Genomic DNA, 19,274 nt, shown 5'->3' with positions numbered 1-19,274 from the left:
CAGAAAAGATATAAAAGATTTTAAATCTGCCAAGTAGTTAGTATTATCCACAACTAGCAAAAGACAGTGACATGCAACTTGGGACAACAGAACAACATCTAGCACAAGACAGAAACAAGTGAAGAAAGTGCTTAATTTACTAGGAATATTTTAACCAATTGAGCTCCTGAGCACTGACACAGGTTGCTCAGAGAGGTTGTGGAGTCTCCATTGTTGGAGATATTCAAAAGCCATCTGGACATGGTCCTGGGCAACCTGTTCTGGGTGCTCCTGCTTGAGCAGGGGGGTTGGACCAGATGAACTCCAGAGGTCCCTTCCAGCCTCAGCTGTGTTGTGCTTGTGTGACCCTGAGCTCTCTCAACATGTAGAAGTGCTCAGTGCATGCTGCCAAGGGAGTCTGAACAGAGCTTGCTGACCTGAAGAGTGATTCTGTTTTTCACAAGCAATCCAATCTTTATATCCATTAAGTTCAAATCCTTCTCCAACTGTTGATTGGATCGAATTTTTGTAACCACTTCTTCCCTTAACCTTGTTACTTCTAGTTCTTCTTGAAAGTCTAGGTCACTTTGGTCCAAGAGGTAGGCAAATTTGCGCAGAACAGTCAAGGGTGGATTTTCAGCACTGACTATAGTTGGAGAAAATAGACTTGTTAGTTGACATAATAACGAACACCCCTAAAACCATCAGGAAACTGATCACTGTGCAGAAAAATTCTGAACTGCAGAGAGACATTTATGCCAGTGAGCAATATTTCTGTCATACTTTAAAGTAAGTATAGCTATGCAGAATAGTTTCAGCTGTAGAACAATTGGTTTACAAACACTTGCTCCTGCTTTTGAAGTTGAATAGGAGACTGAAAAATCCCATATGACAGTTAAAAAAAACAAAGACTGAACGCAGTAACATACTTGTCCCCAAACATAAAATATTTAACTGTTACCACTTACTTAGTGTTCTGTAATCCTCCCTGGCTTTGTTTGCTCTGAGAAATGCTTGTATCTTCACAATTTGGTCATTCTGAAAGGGACCAAGATTAGGCAAAAGGATCTAGTTATGACATACTTTGGCTCAGAAACATACTGCAAAACCTGCATTCTGTTTCCTGAGTTGCCAAAAACTGCTTGTGCAGTCGTATTTCCCTATTTCATTGCTTCATGTTCAAAATGGAGAAAAAGGACTTACATGATCTTTGAAGTATTGCAGACGTTTCCGGTAAGCTCTCCTTGCTAGCCACATTTTGACCCATGACTGAATCTGAAAATTAAATAAAAACTTAAAAAACACTGCACGAACTTGTGTCTGTGTTTTAAATTTGCTTCTGAATGTCTACTCCTGTAGGCATGCTGTTCTGGCATGCTTGTGGCCACAGATGACTGTAACACTAGGGTCCTACTGGCCAGTGTCCAGATTAAGGGGTTCCCACTGAAATAGCAAGTTGAGTTCAAGGTTCTACCGTCTGTGTGTAGCATTAGCTTTGGAAGTAATTTCTACCTTCAAATCTCAGTTCTCAGTTCTAAACCAGTCTCTCTCAGAAACAGGAGATCCTCTCATGATATTCCATCCATGATTTACAATCTAATCATTACAATGTCCCATTAGCATCTCAGAAAACTGAACACTTTCCAGAGAGTTAGATTTCACAGTTTTTAGGGAAATAACACCCTATCATCTCAAATGTTTTCTAATTTAGTATGGAAAAGGAAATATAAGGAAATATCTATTAAGTGCCCCTCAAGTTCAGCAAAGCCTGATAGAAGTCCAACAGAGCTTTCAAGAAGCAGTTTGCTTAAGATGTCAGTTAGACAACTTTCAGCACCATGCACATTTCTGGAAACCCTCCAACTTGTGCTATTAGTCTCTGAATCCCAGGTGGTGGTAGAGGACTAAGCCAAGGGATGAAATGTATTGGGGCCCCAAAATACACTGGGATCTTACCTTAACAATAGCAGCAACATTGCCTTGAAGCATCTTTAATCTGCCAACATAGCTTTTCCTTTGTTTGAATCCTTTCCAGAAAGCCTATTTAATAGGAGGCAGGAGACCATTATCACTAATAAGAAACTAATATTTATTAAAATCTACATATATACACTAAAATCATTAACAGTGTTTACCATTGTGATAAAAAGATGACTGAGACATAAGCAAGTTTGCCTCTACTTTTTACGGTGATGTGATACATTTCATGTTAATTTTGACCAACCTCAGCACACTCTGTTGTCCAATGCCATTTCCTTTACTCCCCTGAAGTTGTCCTTAGTCTCATCACCAGTACACTCACATTCTTAGCATCCCAGTCACTGGCTTCATCCCACATAGTGAAGATTGCCAGCTCTTGCCCATTACTCAGCCTCAGCTTCCATCCCTGGAATAGTGTTGGAGTGCCTCAATCTGGAGGCCATGTGGATGATAAGAACGTGATCAGGAATAGTCAGCATGGATTCACTAAAGATAAGTCATGCTTGATCAACCTGATTGCCTTCTATGATGAAATCACTATCTAAGAGGGGAGAGCAGTGGATATTGTCTACCTCAACTTCAGCATTGCTTTTAACACTGTCTCTCACAACATCCTCATAGGCAGACTCAGGAACTGTGGGCTGGATGAGTGGACAGTGAGGTGGATTGAGAACTGGCTGAGCAGCAGATCCCAGGGGGTTGTAATCAGTGGCAGAGGATCTAGTTGGAGGCCTGTCACTAGTGGTGTCCCCCAAGGTTCCATGCTGGGACCAGTATTGTTTAACTTATTTACCAATGACTGGGATGAAGGGACAGATGCCTCCTCAGCAAGTTCACTGATGACACAAAGCTGGGAGGAGTGGCTGATACCCCAGAGGGCTGTGCTGCCCTTCAGAAGGACCTTGACAGGTCAGAGAGATGGGCAGAGAAGAACTGTCTGAAACTCAACACACTGTCTGAAACTCAACACAGGCAAAAAGGTGTCCTGGTAGACAAGTAGACAACAAGGTGTCCATGAGCCAGCAGTGAGGCCTTGTGGCAAAGAAGGCCCATGGTATCTCTGAGGAGCATTAGGAAGAGCACTGCTGGCAGGTCAAGGGAGCTGATCCTGCCCCTCTACTCAGCCCTGGTGAGCCCACATTTGGAGTCTTGTGTCCAGTTCTGGGCTCCTCAGGACAAGAAAGACATGGAGCTCCTGGAGCAGGTCTGGTGGAGGGCTACAAAGATGGGAGCATTTTTCTTACGAGGAAGGGCTGAGGGAGCTGGGCCTGTTCAGCCTCAAGAAGAGACAACTGAGAGGAGACCTCACCAGTGTATACAAGTATTTGAAGGGAGGTTGCCAAGAAGATGAAGCCAGGCTCTTCTTGGTGGTGCTGAGCTGTAGGACAAGAGGCAACAGGCAGAAACTGATGCCAGAAAATGAAAAGTCAATCCCAATAACAACTACTAGTGGTAAAGATGTTTGTCATAAGGAATCATTAAATTTACTGTAGGTTAAAAAAATCAGTTGTACATTTCCCCTCCCCTTTTTTTTTTGTCGGGGAGTGGGTGGTGGTGGTGTGTTTGATTTTTTTTTTTTTTTCAAGACTGGAATAAATTGCTCCTAATAGGAGCTAGCTTTTCATCATTTAAAACCAGTGTGCATGCATCTGTCAATGTTTACACCCTGCAGAAAGTTTTCTTTATACTCCTTTTGGGGTTCAGCAAAATGGAAACATCCTAGAAATACTGCCAGAGAACACGGGGACAGCTGCCACTCCGTACCCATCTATGACTTCATGGAGTAGAGGCAAACCACTTCCAGCTGGGGATAGTCTACAGAGGAACGTATTTCTTAAGTCGTGCTTTACCAAGGAATTTTTGCTTCAATACTTTACAAATATCTTCTGGTCTTGTACTGAGCATAATTAGGTGTACCACAAAAAGATCTGAGCACGTCAGAACAAAGCCGGGGCTATGTATTTCTGAGCTTCTCCTGAGTAACTTACACTGGAGGTGGATATGACCCATTCTTTTAAAATTGTATCTTTGTTATATAAAAGCACATATATTTACAGATGTAGAAGTTAAATTGCTGCTAATGAAAACAGGGAGAAAGATCTCTTTGAGAATTTTTTCAGTGGTAATCAGCCACATTACCTGTCACATGCAGAAAGCTGCCCAAACCACAATATCTTCTTGTTCTAGAACAATACCTGTATTTTGATGGCAGATGGTTCCTGGTTTTGAAGATATGCTTTTCTTTCCTGATGGTTTCTTCTGACTAAGAATCCCCTTGCTCGGGCTTGCAGCCGAACAATCAGATTTTCATTAGCAAGCCACAGCTGCTCTCGATTGTAATCTGCTGTAACTTGCCCAACAATTTTCTGTTAAGAGATCACGGAAAAAGATCATTTAAAAGCAAAAAAAAAAACCCTCAAGGCAAAACCATCCTGGAATTTGATCTGTGTTCTCTCCAGCTCTACAGCTTATGTTCACCCTATCCAAGTCCCTCTGATTTGCCCCTAGATTTTATTCAGTAAGAAGAAAGAGCCACTTTGCTACCACTGAACTGTATATGAAGGGTAACTGAACTGCTTTCGAGCTTCAGTTATTCAAATAAATATGCTATTTTAAGAGAGTATTTGTTATATTTTAGGAGAGTTCTGCTTTCCCAATACTTAAAAGTGTTTTGTACAAGTCATACATCTAGAAGTACTAATTGAATCAGTGAGTTCTCTGTTGAGAAGCATGTTCAAGTACTGCTGCATTCAGAATTTCAGAAGGACATACACTGTGACTTGAGTTGTTTGTGTAGAGGAGTATGCCTGTAACTTAGATGAGCTGCATCAGAATAAAAGAAGAACAAATTGCTCAGAAGCTCATGTGATCTACTTTGTTGTAAGTTATATTACACACTAACACAAAATCTCTATAATAAGAGAGTTTAAGTAGCATGCTCATCCTACTGGAGATACAAAAATACTGTCAGAGGATTAGATTTAAACAGAAAATGGTAGTTCCACCTGCAACCAAATACATCATAAAATTCCTTGCCATAGGCCAACGCAAAGGCCAGTGCAAAATCCAGACAATATAAAAGAATATGGAAGCAATCAAACTTCCCTCCATTGGTGTCTGCTGGTGGCCATGAAGAGGAACGAATGCTGTAACTTCCAGTCAGGAAGTCCCTAAATCATTGCCAGATAGTAGACAGGAGGCTGTGCTATCACTGTTTAGACTTAAGTTGCTGCACTTGCCGGAAGCAGATACTGATAAAGTGATCTTCAGTGTCACCCACCACAGCCTCTCAATATTGCCATGTCTCACGCTCTTTCCCTCAAATGTTTATGTTGCATTTGCAGTAAAAGCAAATGTTTCAACTACCTACCTGGATTTCTTCACCAGTTAACCATGAAGTTTTTGGTACAACTCCTTCAGGAGTGTCACAGGTACCTTCCTCAGTTTCCACATTGTAGTAGTAATCATACATGCTTTTCATTACAAGTTTAATCCATGGACTTTCATTAGAACCTAAAAGCAGTACACACCATTAGTACACATTTGTGCCATGATAAATTACAGCTCTCCCTACCCATTTCACCTCCCTGCATTTGCCAATGAAGCCATTTTACATGCAGTATCACTATATATCTTGGCCCAGTTTGTAATAAGGATTTTCAAAATACCCTGTTAGATAGATGAGGGTGATTCCTCTAGAATGAAACAACTATAAGGTTAGTGAAGCGGTTATGAGGTTGGTACAGATCCACTGCCAGCCTCTCCAAACCCCCATGTGCCAAATTAGCACTCCTGAAACACTGTGTGTTATGGTTTCCATCATCACTCATGTAAGTGAGACTGTTTATAAAAAAATGTTGCTCTTGTCTTCTGTCCAAATGCTGGACTTACTGACACTTACCTCACACAGGACATTTCCTATATCCATATAATTTTCTTTTTTAGTGCTTTGGTAAACAAAGCTTTATCCTGACAGGCCGCAGGCAGGAAAAGCCTCATATCCGCATGGACAAAAGGCCCCAAGATAAAGCTGGTAAGGTCAGTTGTGCAAAATGCCCTCAAAATACTCATGTTGTGGAATGAAATATGCCCATCCACTGTAAGAAAGTGTATTATATTGGTAGTATTTATTTTAACTTTTAGCTAACTTTGGCTGCTGTTAGCTATGACCAGCTTTTGCAGCTCTAATGTGACAAAACATTCCATCATCTTCCTAAGGGCAGATTCTAGCCCCAGCTTTTACTGATGACTGCTGCTCTGGCAATGCACAGGGATTATAAATGAGCTGTGGACAATGTCAGAGCCTGGCTTGATCTTTGGCGGTAACATGTAAGGCTCAATTGTGCATCTCTGCATCTGCTAATAGGAAAAATAAAATGCTATTAGAGAGTAATATGGTTTTCTGAGAGGATGGACAGTTGCATAGAAGCTGCCCTAAATTCAATCAGAGGCTATGCTGAGATTCTAGAAAGTCTTAGCTAGACTCTGGAAATAACTAGACTTGTTTCTCAGTATGTACTATGATTTGAATGATGTGTGCAACAGTACAACATCATGTAAAAAGCACTTGGAAAAGTATAACATTTGTTAAAAGGTTAAAAACCTGCATCTATCTTCCTCTATTTACAGTGATTTTAGGTAAGTTTTCTGTTCTAGCTTTCTGGTTGCCTCAGTGATATGGACATGTGGAACTGTCCTATTCAGGAAGGTTTTTACCTTCTGTATTTTTGAGGTTCTTGGCTTCAGAGAGATTCCTGAAGTAGGCTTCAGCACACTCAGGAGTGACTTGTAATCCAAACTTGGACTGAAGTGTCATCAGGACTGGCTGTAAATCACCCTTCTCCAAGCTCTTGTTAATCACTGATATTCCAGCAGCCACTACGGTAATACAATGATGTAGAAAATTAAGTGTCTTATACTTTATGTACCCATAACTCTAGCCTCCAGCAACTTTGAAAATGGACTTCTAAGGCTGGCACACACAGACAGCATGACATACACAGCAATTCAGTGCTTTACCCATTTGCAGCCTCCTTTGTGCTTGTAAGGACAAATGTTTTGGAGAACATCAAGCGTGTTAGGTAGAAAGTGTGTGCTCCACCCAGACTGGGGAGAAGCCACAGTGCAATTGAGAGCAGTCTAGAGGGCAGAGCTGCTCCCCAACAAGTAGACACACCAGATTACAAGTAGGGCAGGGGTTGAGGATGGCAAGTCCTTCACTTTCAGCCTGCCCTAACAAACAGGCCATCATCTGCTGATCACTTGGGAGCCTTCTAGAGGTACACAGAATAATTCGGTTACAAGGTGTAAACCTTAACATTCACTTTTACTGTGAAAAAAATGGGAATTAAAACTGATTGCCTTGAGTAAATCCTTGCAGCAACCTAGTCAGCGTCCTGAAGCAACCCTTTCTTGAACTCACCCTCAGGAGCTTTTTAAAGGAAATTCATGCCCTTGAATTTGCCAGAGATGCAGCTTTTGCTTCCAGGGCACATAAAAGCACCCTGAGAGGTGAAGCATATGTAAACCTCGAGATTATACAACATTAGCCATATTCTAATTCAAGACTCCCTAAGCATCTCTTGCTTAGTGCAGGTCCCACCATCACCGAAGAAACTGATTTCACACCTGACAGCATGTGGGAGCACATGCAACTTCAAAGTTCCTTACATGCTAGATGTTTAGGCTGCTTTAGTCTTTAAAGGTGTTCATTCACAGCTAAATTCAAGATCCATGCTGAAGGGAACAAGTGAATAGACATATGTCTAGAACATACACATTGTATACTGGCTTAAGTGAGTCTGGCTACCTTTGCACTCCATAACTGCACTTCATGCTGCAGCACTAAACACTTTTCCTTATCTTGTGTCTATCCAGATCACTACACAGAGCTGACCCAGAAGGTGCTTAGTGTCAAAAGCCTACATACAGGAGTCACCCCACAACACTGAGCAAGCAGAAGAGTATTTCAGTTAGAGAAACAGTTTGTCTTTATTGGTAGTCAGACTAAGGTGGAATGAGTAGCTTTGGCTAGACATTAACTCATAAACCTAAAAATACAGTCAGCCAGCTGAGAAACAAAGCAGAGGCACAACACCACACCACCATCGTCTGAATTTCTATCAGATAGCATCCTGCTATTTTTCTGTGCTTTGAAACAGACCCTGCCAAGCATACATGTGCTCCCTGTGAGACTGGAGATGTCTTTCTACCGCTGATGTGGCATTGTGATGCCCAGGCATCTGGTCAGTGGTGAGAAAGCAGGGAAAACTGAGAAGCTAGGGAAAACACTCATTTCAGCAGAAAATGATTCCTTTCTATTTAAGTGCTAGCAATTAATACTGTGGCTGTTGCTCTAGACCAGGGCCACGTAGATCCTGGAAAATTATAAGATAAGTGGAGATTAGCCATCTGTAGCTGCAGAAGAACTGTAAGCTCCAGTCTGCTTCTGTAGCAGTTAAGATGCCAGTACCAGATCAATCCTGTGAAGGGCTCTTTCTTACACCCATTCTCCCTTCAAACAGCTGTGATCAAAGCTGCAGTTGTCTGCTGTGATAAGCCTGAACTCTCAACAAGGCCAATGATCAGCTTTTTCCTATAACTTGGACTCTCCCATGACAGACAGACTCTTCCTGTGTAAGACTAAAGTTGGTATTCAAGTCTATTTCTGATACTTGGCCAATTCCATTTTGTCCCTCACTTAGATAAGGAGTACAATGGTTGAACTGATTCAAGAAGTGAAGTAGGGTGATACAAATCATACAGAAAGCACTGCAAAGAATTAGGAAATGCACCAGCATTTACTGAACACTTCTTCCTCAATAAAAATACAGCATATAGCCCTTTACTGACAGGAAAAACGGTAAAATTATTTTAAAATTTTAAGACTGTAGTATTTAATATTTTTATAAAGCATAAAAATTAGTTTGGAAGTGATCAAGACTGTTTCAGCACAGCTGCCAGTACCTTCTCTTATTTTACTGCTTATTTTATTGTCACTACTGCAGCAATCTCAAAAATAGTTTCTTGACTGAAAAACAATTTTTTGACTGCCTTGCAAAAGGTTTGAAGTTGTTTGCCTTTCAAAAATAGTACCTCTGTGATAGACAATTAAAAGTCCATTTCGAAATTGTGATCAAGCTGAACTTTCAGTTTAGACTGTGTCAACGCAATATGCAAACTTCCTGAGACAGGATGCATTTGTTACAGGAAGTATCAGGTTCTGTGCCATGGGAAAATCTTAAATCTCAGTTTTTAGCTGCAAAACCTTAGAGCTTTTCTGAAGAATGTGCTGTGCTGACAGTGCTTCCTTTCAACCCAGAGGGCAGAGTACAGGAGATTAGTAGGTTTCTTTCTACATGTGACATGTTAAAACAGTTCCACTGAACATCCTTGATTGTGAAAAACTGTGCAGGTACTGCCAACACAGATTATATGAAAAGATTTTACTACAACAACTAGGTGGTGGATGGAGCAATGGCTTATCATTAGCAACATTGTGTGGTATTGGTATATGAATTATGCTGTGCTAACTTCTGCAGGCTGTTTATGATATATATTCTTAATGCTTTTACACCAGTGAACACAAATGAGGATGTTTTCAAATTGCTCTTTAGTTTTAACTCACATTTGTTTATAAGCTACACGTTTCCTTCCCTTCCATGCGCTCAGATGTTTCCTCATGGTTCTGGGGGGCATTGATAGGAAGCTGTTTTTGTCCATGACAGAAGGTATTTCAACTATTTTCAGTGTAACTGACTTGTTACATGAAGACTGTATTAATTGTTTAAATCAATTCTAAAGTAATAGTAATGCAAAATGCAATGCTCTATTTAGTATCCATTTATATAACAGGGATAGCTATTTATAGTAGCTAGCTCTGTTTCTTTTCTTCCACCCACAACTTCCCAAGCACTAACTACTGACATGCCTATGAGTACACAGGCTGCCACACTACACTAAGGATGGCTGAGCCCAGTGCTCCAGGAATGCACTGACTTCAGCAATTGTATTCACAAGCTCCTAAGGTGCAAAAGAAGGCGACACTGACTCACCCAAAGCCGAGTCAAGCAGAAGGCTAACCAATACGCAGTGCCTCGCTAGTCTGTGCTGGCCCTAGGCAGGAACAGGCAGGCATCCCGCCGTGCTCTCCAGTGTGCCCCATATACCCAGCTACACATCTGCATTACTTGCCAAAGTTTGTTATATCGTATAATAATACATTCTCTTTGACAGAAGGTGTTGAGTGGATTCAATATACAATGCCCTGACAGGATAAACCTCAGCATTTTTCCTCTTCCTTTCAGATTAGAAGAGCATGTAGTTCACCCCAAACAAATGAGTGCTCTTTTTACACTAAAGTTAATATGTTCCTAATATTTGTTAGCACTTCATAAAAGACAATATAAAGAAATATGAATAAGCGAAGTTGTAAACACATATTTGCTTTTAAAATATGCATCAACATTTTAATCATAAGAAAAATAAGCTCCTGAACAGCATATTCATTCTCATTCAGATGTTTCAGGAGTTACGTGAAGATACACTGACATTAGAAATCTTGGTCATGATGTTAGCCTGTATAACCAAATCCACTGAATTGTAATTCAAACCTTAAATATTACCACTTTAGATAAAACTAACACCACCCCTGTAGTTCTAAATCATCCCAACTTCAGGAAAACAAAGAACATGCATTCATTTCTTTTGTATTTAAAGGTCTTTCACCCTTCCCTGAAGTGGAAAAAGTAAATAATCAATTTCAATCTCTCAAGACTAAGAAAAACAAGAGCAGTGCAGATGCAGGTTAATACTTACCAATTGCTGCTTCTTTTATGTTGTTATTGCCATCACTGATTCCTCTTTGTATTTCATCCAGCCACAGAAGTGCTGATTCATCTTGGGATTCCTGGAAAAAAAGATAGAAAAAAGCCTTGAAAAAACTGAATTATAAGAAGAGTTGTCTGAGCATACTGATACAGCTCTAACATACAATCTCCACTTGCAAAGCCCCTGGACACTAAAAAGAATTTGTCTGCTTAAAATCAGCAATGAAACACGTTCCTATTCTATTTACCGACTTGAATAAGCTCCCGTTCAAATACAATGCTCTGAAAGTTTTGATGTATAGAAGAATAGAATTTATTTAAATCTCAGTTTTTATCTGCAAAACCTTAGAGCTCCTCTGTACTGACTCTGCTGACATAGAATTCATCCTGCTAAAGATCAATAAAAATTCTGACAAAGATAGAAACATTTTAATTTCCATGATATGCAGGCAAAGTAGTCTGAATGTCACATAAACCCATACATTCTCAGGCAGCACTATGACAGCAGCATAGAGAGAACATAGCAGAAGACTGCAGGAAGTTGGCTTTCTTTCAAAATCCCTTATTTGGAAAGGATCCCTGTGTATACCTGAGTACACATTACATTAGAAAATAACAGTGAAAACTGACATAGAAGGACAACTTAGGTTTAGTAATGAAGACTTAGCTCAAATGGCAAACATTTCCGAAGCAGTAGAGCAGGTATTACTCTTCTTACAGGCTAACAGTGCATGACATTAAAACCAAGTTAAAACAGAAAGTGCAGGAAACTGGGCTCTACATACCAATTAATAAACCTTCCTGCCCAGGTTCACAGGTGAACCAACACTTCAGCAGACAAAAAAGGGTTTCAGAGCTAAAGTAGCATTTAAAATCTAATCCAATAGGAGGAGGGAAAATTCATGTAAAAGAGAAATAGAGGTACCAGGTCTATAATAGACTAATGATGAGAGAAATTAATGTATCAGTTGATAAAGATCCAGGATATACACAAATATTTCATGAAAAAATCCCAGCCAAACTAAAACACTGTGGAAAAAGAACCAGCTTTGCAATGAATACCTCTAGTTTTATCTCCAGGCCAAAGATCCAATAAATCTGATATCCACAGAAATTACCAAGAAAAAACAGGGTAGAAAACCCTAGAGACATGATCTTCAGTTTTTATCTTATGTATAAACAAGGTAACAGAATATATAAATGACATCAAGTAGTGCCAGACAATCACAGGACAGTGGACTGCACATTTTTCTACCGAGAGTTAGAGTTAACACTTGGGAGAGCATATAATAAATTCCTAAACTACAGCTGACAATTTTGAAAAGAGGATTGAGAAACTGAAAAGAATTCCTTATCTAGTAACAAGTATTTACACATTAAATACAAGAACAGACACAAATACTTCTCTGCAGCCAAGTACAGTTTATGCTGAGCCTCACAACTAGTTGGAAGTCAGACCAAGACTTGGGCTAATTTTACCTGCTGAAACAAGCCATTGTTATTTGCCACTCAAGGAAGGGAGAGGAGAGAAAAAAAAACAGACCAAACCCAAAAACCAACCAAACAGAAAACAGGCAGAGAAAAAGGAAGGGATGAGCAAAACAGCAGACGAAAATAGGGAAAAGGTTTTAGAGGCTGCAGGCTGTGGAGGAGTGGGAACTGTGAGTGGAGCCAGTAGCTAGATCGAAGGAAGCAGATAGCTAACAGTGGGTAGGGAGAAAAAAGGCAAAGCAGAACAGTTTTTTAAAGGCATGTTTGTATGTGTGGCTTCTTTCCACCTTCACCTTTGCTAAACTGAGATCATCACATATCTCCAAGCCTGTCTTCTTCCTGGAGAAGGGTTCAGAGTTCAGCCATGTGACATTTTGTTCTCTAGATGAGACCCTGGAGGATTTACTGAACACACTCTTTGATTTTTCCAGAAAACATCTTTTTACCCCAAATGTCTGTATGTACAAATTTCAGTAGAACCCTGCACATAAGCTTCAGGTTCATGGTAAATTAGGAGTTAAACTGCTGCAGTAAAGCAGTTTTATCTCTGCGTTGGACAGAGGCTGAAACTGAGTCATGTGTGCATATTTGGATACGTCACACCCTCTTGCTGTAGTAGACAAAGGGCAAATTAGCTCCTTACCATAAACCTCATGCTTACAGGATGCTTCTGCAGGACTGATCAATCATTCTTTAGTCACTCACAGAGGGGAAAAAAAATCCCCCACAAAGCACCTCTCGAGATGAACTAGGGCAGTACCATTGTTTGGCTTGCCGGATTTCACACACTACAATGAAGATACTGTTTTTCACTGGACTGCTCTCTCTTACTTCCAGTCTTTGCACAACAGGTGAGTCCTCCTTTCTGTATCTATTCCATATTTTAGTCAATAACACGGGTTTTTTGATAATGTTGTGTCTTTGGAAGCTGCAAACCTGAAGTAGGTTGCACCTGTAACATTATAGAAAACTGTACTCTAGGAAGTCTCATTTAAAGCAGATTTTTATTCTTTCATTTCAGTGATGTTTTACGTCCCCCCAGTTATTTTCTAGAAAGAATTTTATTTAAGGGAATAAATAAAATCACTGCAGTTACTGAAGACACATCTTTTATCTAGTATTTCTGTAGTGATATGATAATTTTGAATCTGCGGTGTTTTGTTTTACAGCTTCACAGATGGTGTTACTAGAAGGAAATGCTCAGTTAACCATTGTGATAAAAATAACTAAAGGAAATCATTAAATCATAAATCTCTTTTTTCTCTCTAGAATTAAAGCTGTTTTCAAATCATATATGTATACACAATCTATATTTATACATGCCTATGTGCGCACATATATGACGTAAAGAGCTGTTAAAACTAATTTTCTGGATTAACTGTCAAAAGTAATATTAAAAGGAATGGAGTCTACTAATTATGATTTCAAAATATTCTACCATGAATGTGCCAGTGAGCATTGATAAAACCGTTTTCCATATTTTGTTCAAATATGGAAAGGTAAAAAAAAATAACCAGGTTTTCAGCCAAATTTCAATTTGCTTCTGAATTCCAATTTCATGACGCATGCTCTAAGCTTTACAGTCTTTTTGCATTAAACACAGCTGAAAACAATTTTACTTACACAGCTGTTTACTCTGCAAATTTATTTTAAAACACATGGGTTTAAGAAAGCATTAAGAAAGCACATTTGTGCTTCATATGGAAACATCAATGTCTCTACAAAGTCCTCTACTAAAGATTGAAGAACAGGCTTTAATAAAAGTGGTATTATTGGTTTTGCCCACATGCTAACAATATATACACACTGAAAATTTTCCTGCTTCTTAAAAAGTTTTATTCACTTACCAGTAAATTACACCTAGTACCAGCCCAAGCATATGTTGTCAGTTCTCAAAACTAACTGCCCTTGCTCAGGCACAAGAAGCTGAAAAGATTTGGTTTGCTTTAGTCAGAAGCTGAAGAATAACATTAATTTGATATGTGAGACCCAAAAAATTGAGGGTATTTCAGATTTTTGAAAGTTTTAGCCTGGGTTAGACAAGACAGTGCTTTTTGCATCTTTTGCAGTCATGCATTTCATATGTGAAGTGACAAGGATGGAAATGCTGTTTGCTTTGGAAATTCAGATCAAGCCTAAACCAAGGCTGCTGCTTATATGAAGAATTAACAACATTACTACTTTGGAGGAAAAACCCTCTACAGGTCATAAACATTACAGAAGAGTCTGATATTTTTTCACCAAAGATTACTGAAAACATGCAAAAACACAGAAAGATCAGCTTAGCACTAAGTTAACAATACATTTTCAGCACTGAGTGTGAAATGACAAGTGAATACTGTTCTCAGTACATTTGATATGAACACCCAAAGCAAAGGAGAGTGTCACCAAATTTTTTAAAAATATATTACTTTTCACATGGAGATATTTACCTTCCTCTCTCTGTACCTGAAGGTGAATTATATTGCTAATCTAGTAGTTTGTGGTTTTAACAATATTTGGTGTTTTTAAGGTTCAGAATTTTCACAGAATGGCTCCGCAATTAAAACTGTGTCTCTTATTAAGACTTTCCGTGGAATTTCAGCAAGAGACTATGATTACATCCCCCCTTATGCTATAGAAGGGGAAACAACAACCATTCGTATTGGAGAAAATAAATGCACTTCAAAAAAGTCAAACGACTCCACTTTAACAGAAGTGAACAACACCACACTGGAATACTTGACCAGTTCTCTGAGCACCAAGCTAATACCTGCTGTCTACCTCAGTGCTGTTTTACTGGGTGTGCCATCTAATGCCATCACTTTGTGGATGCTATTGTTCAGGATCCGCTCCGTGTGCACTGCCATCCTCTACACAAACTTGGCTGTTTCAGATCTGCTCTTTTGCATCATGCTACCCTTCAAAATAGCATACCACATCAACGGGAACAACTGGGTATTTGGGGAAATGATGTGCCGAACTACCACAGTGGTGTTTTATGGCAACATGTACTGCTCCATCCTGCTGCTCATGTGCATCAGCATCAGCCGCTACATGGCCATCGTTCACCCTTTCACCTACAAGAGCCTTCCCAAGCGCGCCTACGCCATTGCAGCGTGCACTGCCGTGTGGACCATTGTCTTCTTGTACATGCTCCCACTTTGCATCATGCAGCAAAGCTATTATGTGAAGCAACTGGGCATTTATACCTGCCATGACGTGCACAATGCCTGTGAAACGATATCTTCCTTCCAGTTCTACTACTATGTTTCTTTAGCTATATTTGGGTTTTTGATACCTCTTGCGACTATCATTTTCTGCTATGTCTCAATTATACGAACACTCAAGACTCGTGAATGGTTCTGGTATGTTAAAGTCAGTCTTTTGATCCTTACCATCTTTGCTATTTGCTTCGTGCCAAGCAATATTATCCTTATTGTCCATCACATCAACTATTACTATTACAACACAGATGGGTTGTATTCATTTTATCTAATTGCTTTATGTCTTAGCAGCTTAAACAGTTGTCTTGATCCTTTCCTTTATTTTCTGATGTCAAAAATTAGAAGTCAATCCAATATTTATCTAACAATGGTTAAAATATACAGGGAAAAATGAATTTAGTCCTGTATTTCTATTACTGGAATTATGACTTTGTGAAGTATTAACACAGACAGCAATAAGTCTCAGGTGTGACAATTAAACTGTAAAAAGTGTTAAAAAAACACAATCTCAGTACAATTTACTTCCTTCCATGCAAGGAGTATCTCCAAAAATACACTTCTCCAGCGCTGTGATTTTATCACATGTATTGCAACAACTTTGTACCTAGATTCAAGGAAGAAGCTCTACACCTCCATCCATTTCATTCTGAGGCCATGGAGAAGCTGCCAGAGTATCAGTCACCACAGCCTCCGAGCACCAGAAGAGGGGTACTTTAGACCAGTTCATGATTTCCAAATACTTCAAATTAGCTCTCAGCCAGCCATCACTGCAGGAACAGTGATACAAAAACAAGTTTCTGGCCTAATGGAAATGGGAACAACTAAAAGCACTTTTTACATGCCTAGGAGCTGTCAAACTTTGTAAAAGCTCTCTCTCTTACACAGTCAAGAGCAAATACTGCCCTGGATGTTGAAAATAAAGAGCCAGAGTCCACACAGGTTTAAGGAGCAGTTAATCTACAGTTGTAGATACCAAGCCTGACTCTTCCAGGGAAACATTCTATGAGGCTGCTTAACCAGTTTTGCACTGGGGACTTGTTCTTCCACTTTGCCAGTGCCTGCAATCCCTAGACCACAAGGAGTGCTGGGAGCTAACCCTTATCAGTGTGAATCCAGGCATGTATTATTCTTGCTTGGTAAGCAGAATGGGGAAGCTGTTTTGTAGTATTCTGTTTCCATATCCTGACAGGAAATAGCTACAGTGTTACAAATACTGCAACTGGTTATAATTGATTGTCCACTTTAGTAAAACAAAGGGTCAGCTTTTACTCTTACACAGACTCCAAAGCTACATATATACTAAGTTCCTACAAAATGAGCTCAGTGATTGTTGTTTGCATTTGTAACTGCAGCATGTAAGACAGGGAGGAGAAAAATGTTTTATGTTGGTTTGATAATAGTATTGTAAACTTTACTTAAATAAAATAGCTTGCACTGGAAAATGCCTCAAGGGAATTTGCAGTCTGGTAAGACTCTCCCTTCTTTAATTTCTTCTGGCTCCTAAATTAAGTTCGTTTTAATCTTGCCATTCCTTCAAAATGCACACGAAGATACTTTAAAGATAGCTGTATAATATTTGAATTATTTTAAAGTTATTGAAAATAAAGCTAACTAGACCCGTGTTCCTATCCCTCAAAAAAATCCACAGCCAAACACAGGAACCCTTTCAGAGGGTTTGTACCCTTTGGTACATCTGTTTAACTTTTCAGTTATCCATACTACATTCCCTAAACAGAGGGTTTCTCTTCACTGGGAATACACTTGATTTGAAAAGGCCTTCAGAACTGCTAAAAGTTGTGGTTTAAGATTACAGGAATAAATAAGTTCCAGGTTTTCATTTTCAGTTTCAAGCAAGGAGCAAATAGGACAGATCTGAGATTAAAACCTGTAACAGGTTCTGGCAGATTTGGGTACAGACTCTACTTCCCCAAAGCCACCACAGCTACAGAGAAGTGACAGCAAGCTGCTTAAGGTGAGAAGGTTTGACCCATATGTTTTTCCAGATGTTGGGGAACACAGGAAGTTTACAGGGAAACCTATCAGATCCTTGTAAATCAAACACTCCCTTTTACCACAGGTCACTCAGAATATGCTAAATGCAACTAAAGACAGATTTGCTTTATAAACAGAGATCAGAAAAAGTGGGAAATAGTGCAGTTTCTGAAGTCTGTCTATCTTTTCAATTGTGTTTGAATTTTTTTTAAAGGAAGGGTCCATCTAAATCATCTTTTACCTAAAGAATAGTGATGTCTGTGTGATCGGCCACCATAAAGAATAAGTCTGTATCTTAATATTTCTTTTAGGAGGACAGTGTCTTGCTCTCTTCTGAAACAGGAGCAATACTGCTGTTCGCAGGGGGATGTTTTAAGTAGTTGTCAAAAGACTGCAAAACCAAAATAGCTCAAAAGAGAAAGGTTAGCAGAAGTCTATTGGAATATCACAAATTTTGGAGTGAGAAGATTTCAACGAGACAGTACAGTTTTGGTTCCAAGACTTGGAAACACTCTTTTATTTCCTGTCAGCACGTTCACACAGAGACAGGAGTAGGCAACAGGTTTGCATCTGGGAGAAAAAACAGGGCAGGGTTGCTGTGTGCAGGCATGTGGGTACCTGTGGGCTCTGGCTCTCTGCCTTGGAGGCATCCTGGCTTACTGTGCATGCACATGGTATATCCTGGGCCAGCACTGTGCAGCCACCATGCTCATGGGCACACAAACACCTCTCTCTGCACACAAACACTGACCCTGGCCCAGCCAGGACACGTAAAGTCAGCACACACAAAACCCTCCCCAGCAAACATGGCAAGGGAGAAAGCTTTTCAGCACTGAGGGCTCAGTGAAACCAGCCCTTTCTGGGAACCCAGGGAAGAAATTGATTTGTGCAAACACCTTTTCAAAACTCTGACAGCGGAGTACAGAAACACGCAGTTTCACAGCAGGTACCACAGGTGAGGTAACAAGATAGCTGGAAGATATTTCTACTAGTCAAAGTTTGCAGACTTTCTCCAGCTGACCATATTACTTTTAGAGTCATGCTGTGTAAATATTAAGCATCTTTTCCAAACCCTGGATATTTTAGGTGCTGTGCTAGTAGCTTTAGCTAAGCTTGTGTTCAGTCACATACTGCAAACTGTTAGGCTGATCTTTGTTTATGTTTCCTGAGCTGTAATGTTAACCAGGCCACCGCTTTTGGGGAAGCAGATAGCAATATCCTGCTGAGATAAGTTTAAACTGAAGGCACGTACAAGACTGTCAGCTTGTTCTTACATGATAAATTTGTAACAGAAATATGTACAGAAGTCCACTACAGTAAAAGAGCTTAAGTCACAGAGACTCCTCAAGGTACTTCCCAAAGGTTTGTTAAGGAACACCATTACTGTGACCCCTTTCCGACAAAAGCCTCAATTCCCTTCCATACTGTAGCTACCTGCCAAACACAGTCCTGTAACTATATCCTTGCACAAATTCATAAATATGTCAGGACTGCTGCTGACCATATTTTGTAATAGCTGCAGCAACCTAGTAGAATTAAAAATAAGTGAAGTTACATCAAGCCAGTAGCAAGACATATGCAGAATATGTCTTAGTATTATTACATTGAGAAGTAATCCCTTTTACCAGTCAGAATAAGTTGTAGTGCAAAATTAATTATTGCCAGTTTATTGTCATAGGCTTATTTGCAACCCCATTGGCACAGCTAATCCAAACATCAGGGGAACAGGACAGGAACACAGATGCAAGTGAAAAGAATTGGGATTTCGATTCCTGCAAAGAACAACAGTGAAAACTCT

General features: G+C 39.7%; 2 protein-coding genes across 11 annotated transcripts in view; one reads left to right on the top strand and one right to left on the bottom strand.

Annotated features, from left to right (window-relative positions):
* The window catches only part of IQGAP2 (IQ motif containing GTPase activating protein 2), a 125,465-nt gene that overhangs the window by 21,612 nt on the left and 84,579 nt on the right, over positions 1-19,274 (bottom strand). For all 10 annotated transcript variants that reach the window (XM_051788130.1, XM_051788134.1, XM_051788131.1 and 7 more), the window contains 8 exons: positions 10,777-10,867; positions 6,676-6,837; positions 5,330-5,472; positions 4,155-4,325; positions 1,936-2,019; positions 1,183-1,254; positions 948-1,017; positions 417-625 (listed from right to left, as the gene is read on the bottom strand). In XM_051788130.1, the coding sequence (XP_051644090.1) occupies positions 417-625; positions 948-1,017; positions 1,183-1,254; positions 1,936-2,019; positions 4,155-4,325; positions 5,330-5,472; positions 6,676-6,837; positions 10,777-10,867 (1,002 nt within the window). The remainder of the gene's footprint in view (positions 1-416; positions 626-947; positions 1,018-1,182; positions 1,255-1,935; positions 2,020-4,154; positions 4,326-5,329; positions 5,473-6,675; positions 6,838-10,776; positions 10,868-19,274) is intronic.
* Positions 10,874-19,265, top strand: F2RL2 (coagulation factor II thrombin receptor like 2). Its single transcript, XM_051788206.1, has 2 exons — positions 10,874-13,129; positions 14,791-19,265. Exons 1-2 carry the CDS (start codon positions 13,072-13,074, stop codon positions 15,876-15,878), a joined length of 1,146 nt encoding a protein of 381 aa, XP_051644166.1. The 5' UTR covers positions 10,874-13,071; the 3' UTR covers positions 15,879-19,265.

The sequence above is a fragment of the Manacus candei genome, unplaced genomic scaffold (assembly GCF_025592945.1).
Source record: "Manacus candei isolate 608988 ecotype Guabito, Panama unplaced genomic scaffold, ASM2559294v1 h1tg000024l, whole genome shotgun sequence".
In the NCBI taxonomy this organism is placed as follows: Eukaryota; Metazoa; Chordata; class Aves; order Passeriformes; family Pipridae; genus Manacus; species Manacus candei.
This window is presented reverse-complemented; position numbering and strand designations above follow the sequence as displayed.

What these genes read in the sequence shown, in the direction of transcription:
- F2RL2 (XM_051788206.1), top strand. Translation starts at nt 13,072, where the DNA reads ATGAAGATACTGTTTTTCACTGGACTGCTCTCTCTTACTTCCAGTCTT. An exon ending in TTCCAGTCTTTGCACAACAG is followed by an intron (nt 13,130 to 14,790) that starts GTGAGTCCTCCT and finishes GGTGTTTTTAAG; the next exon opens with GTTCAGAATTTTCACAGAAT.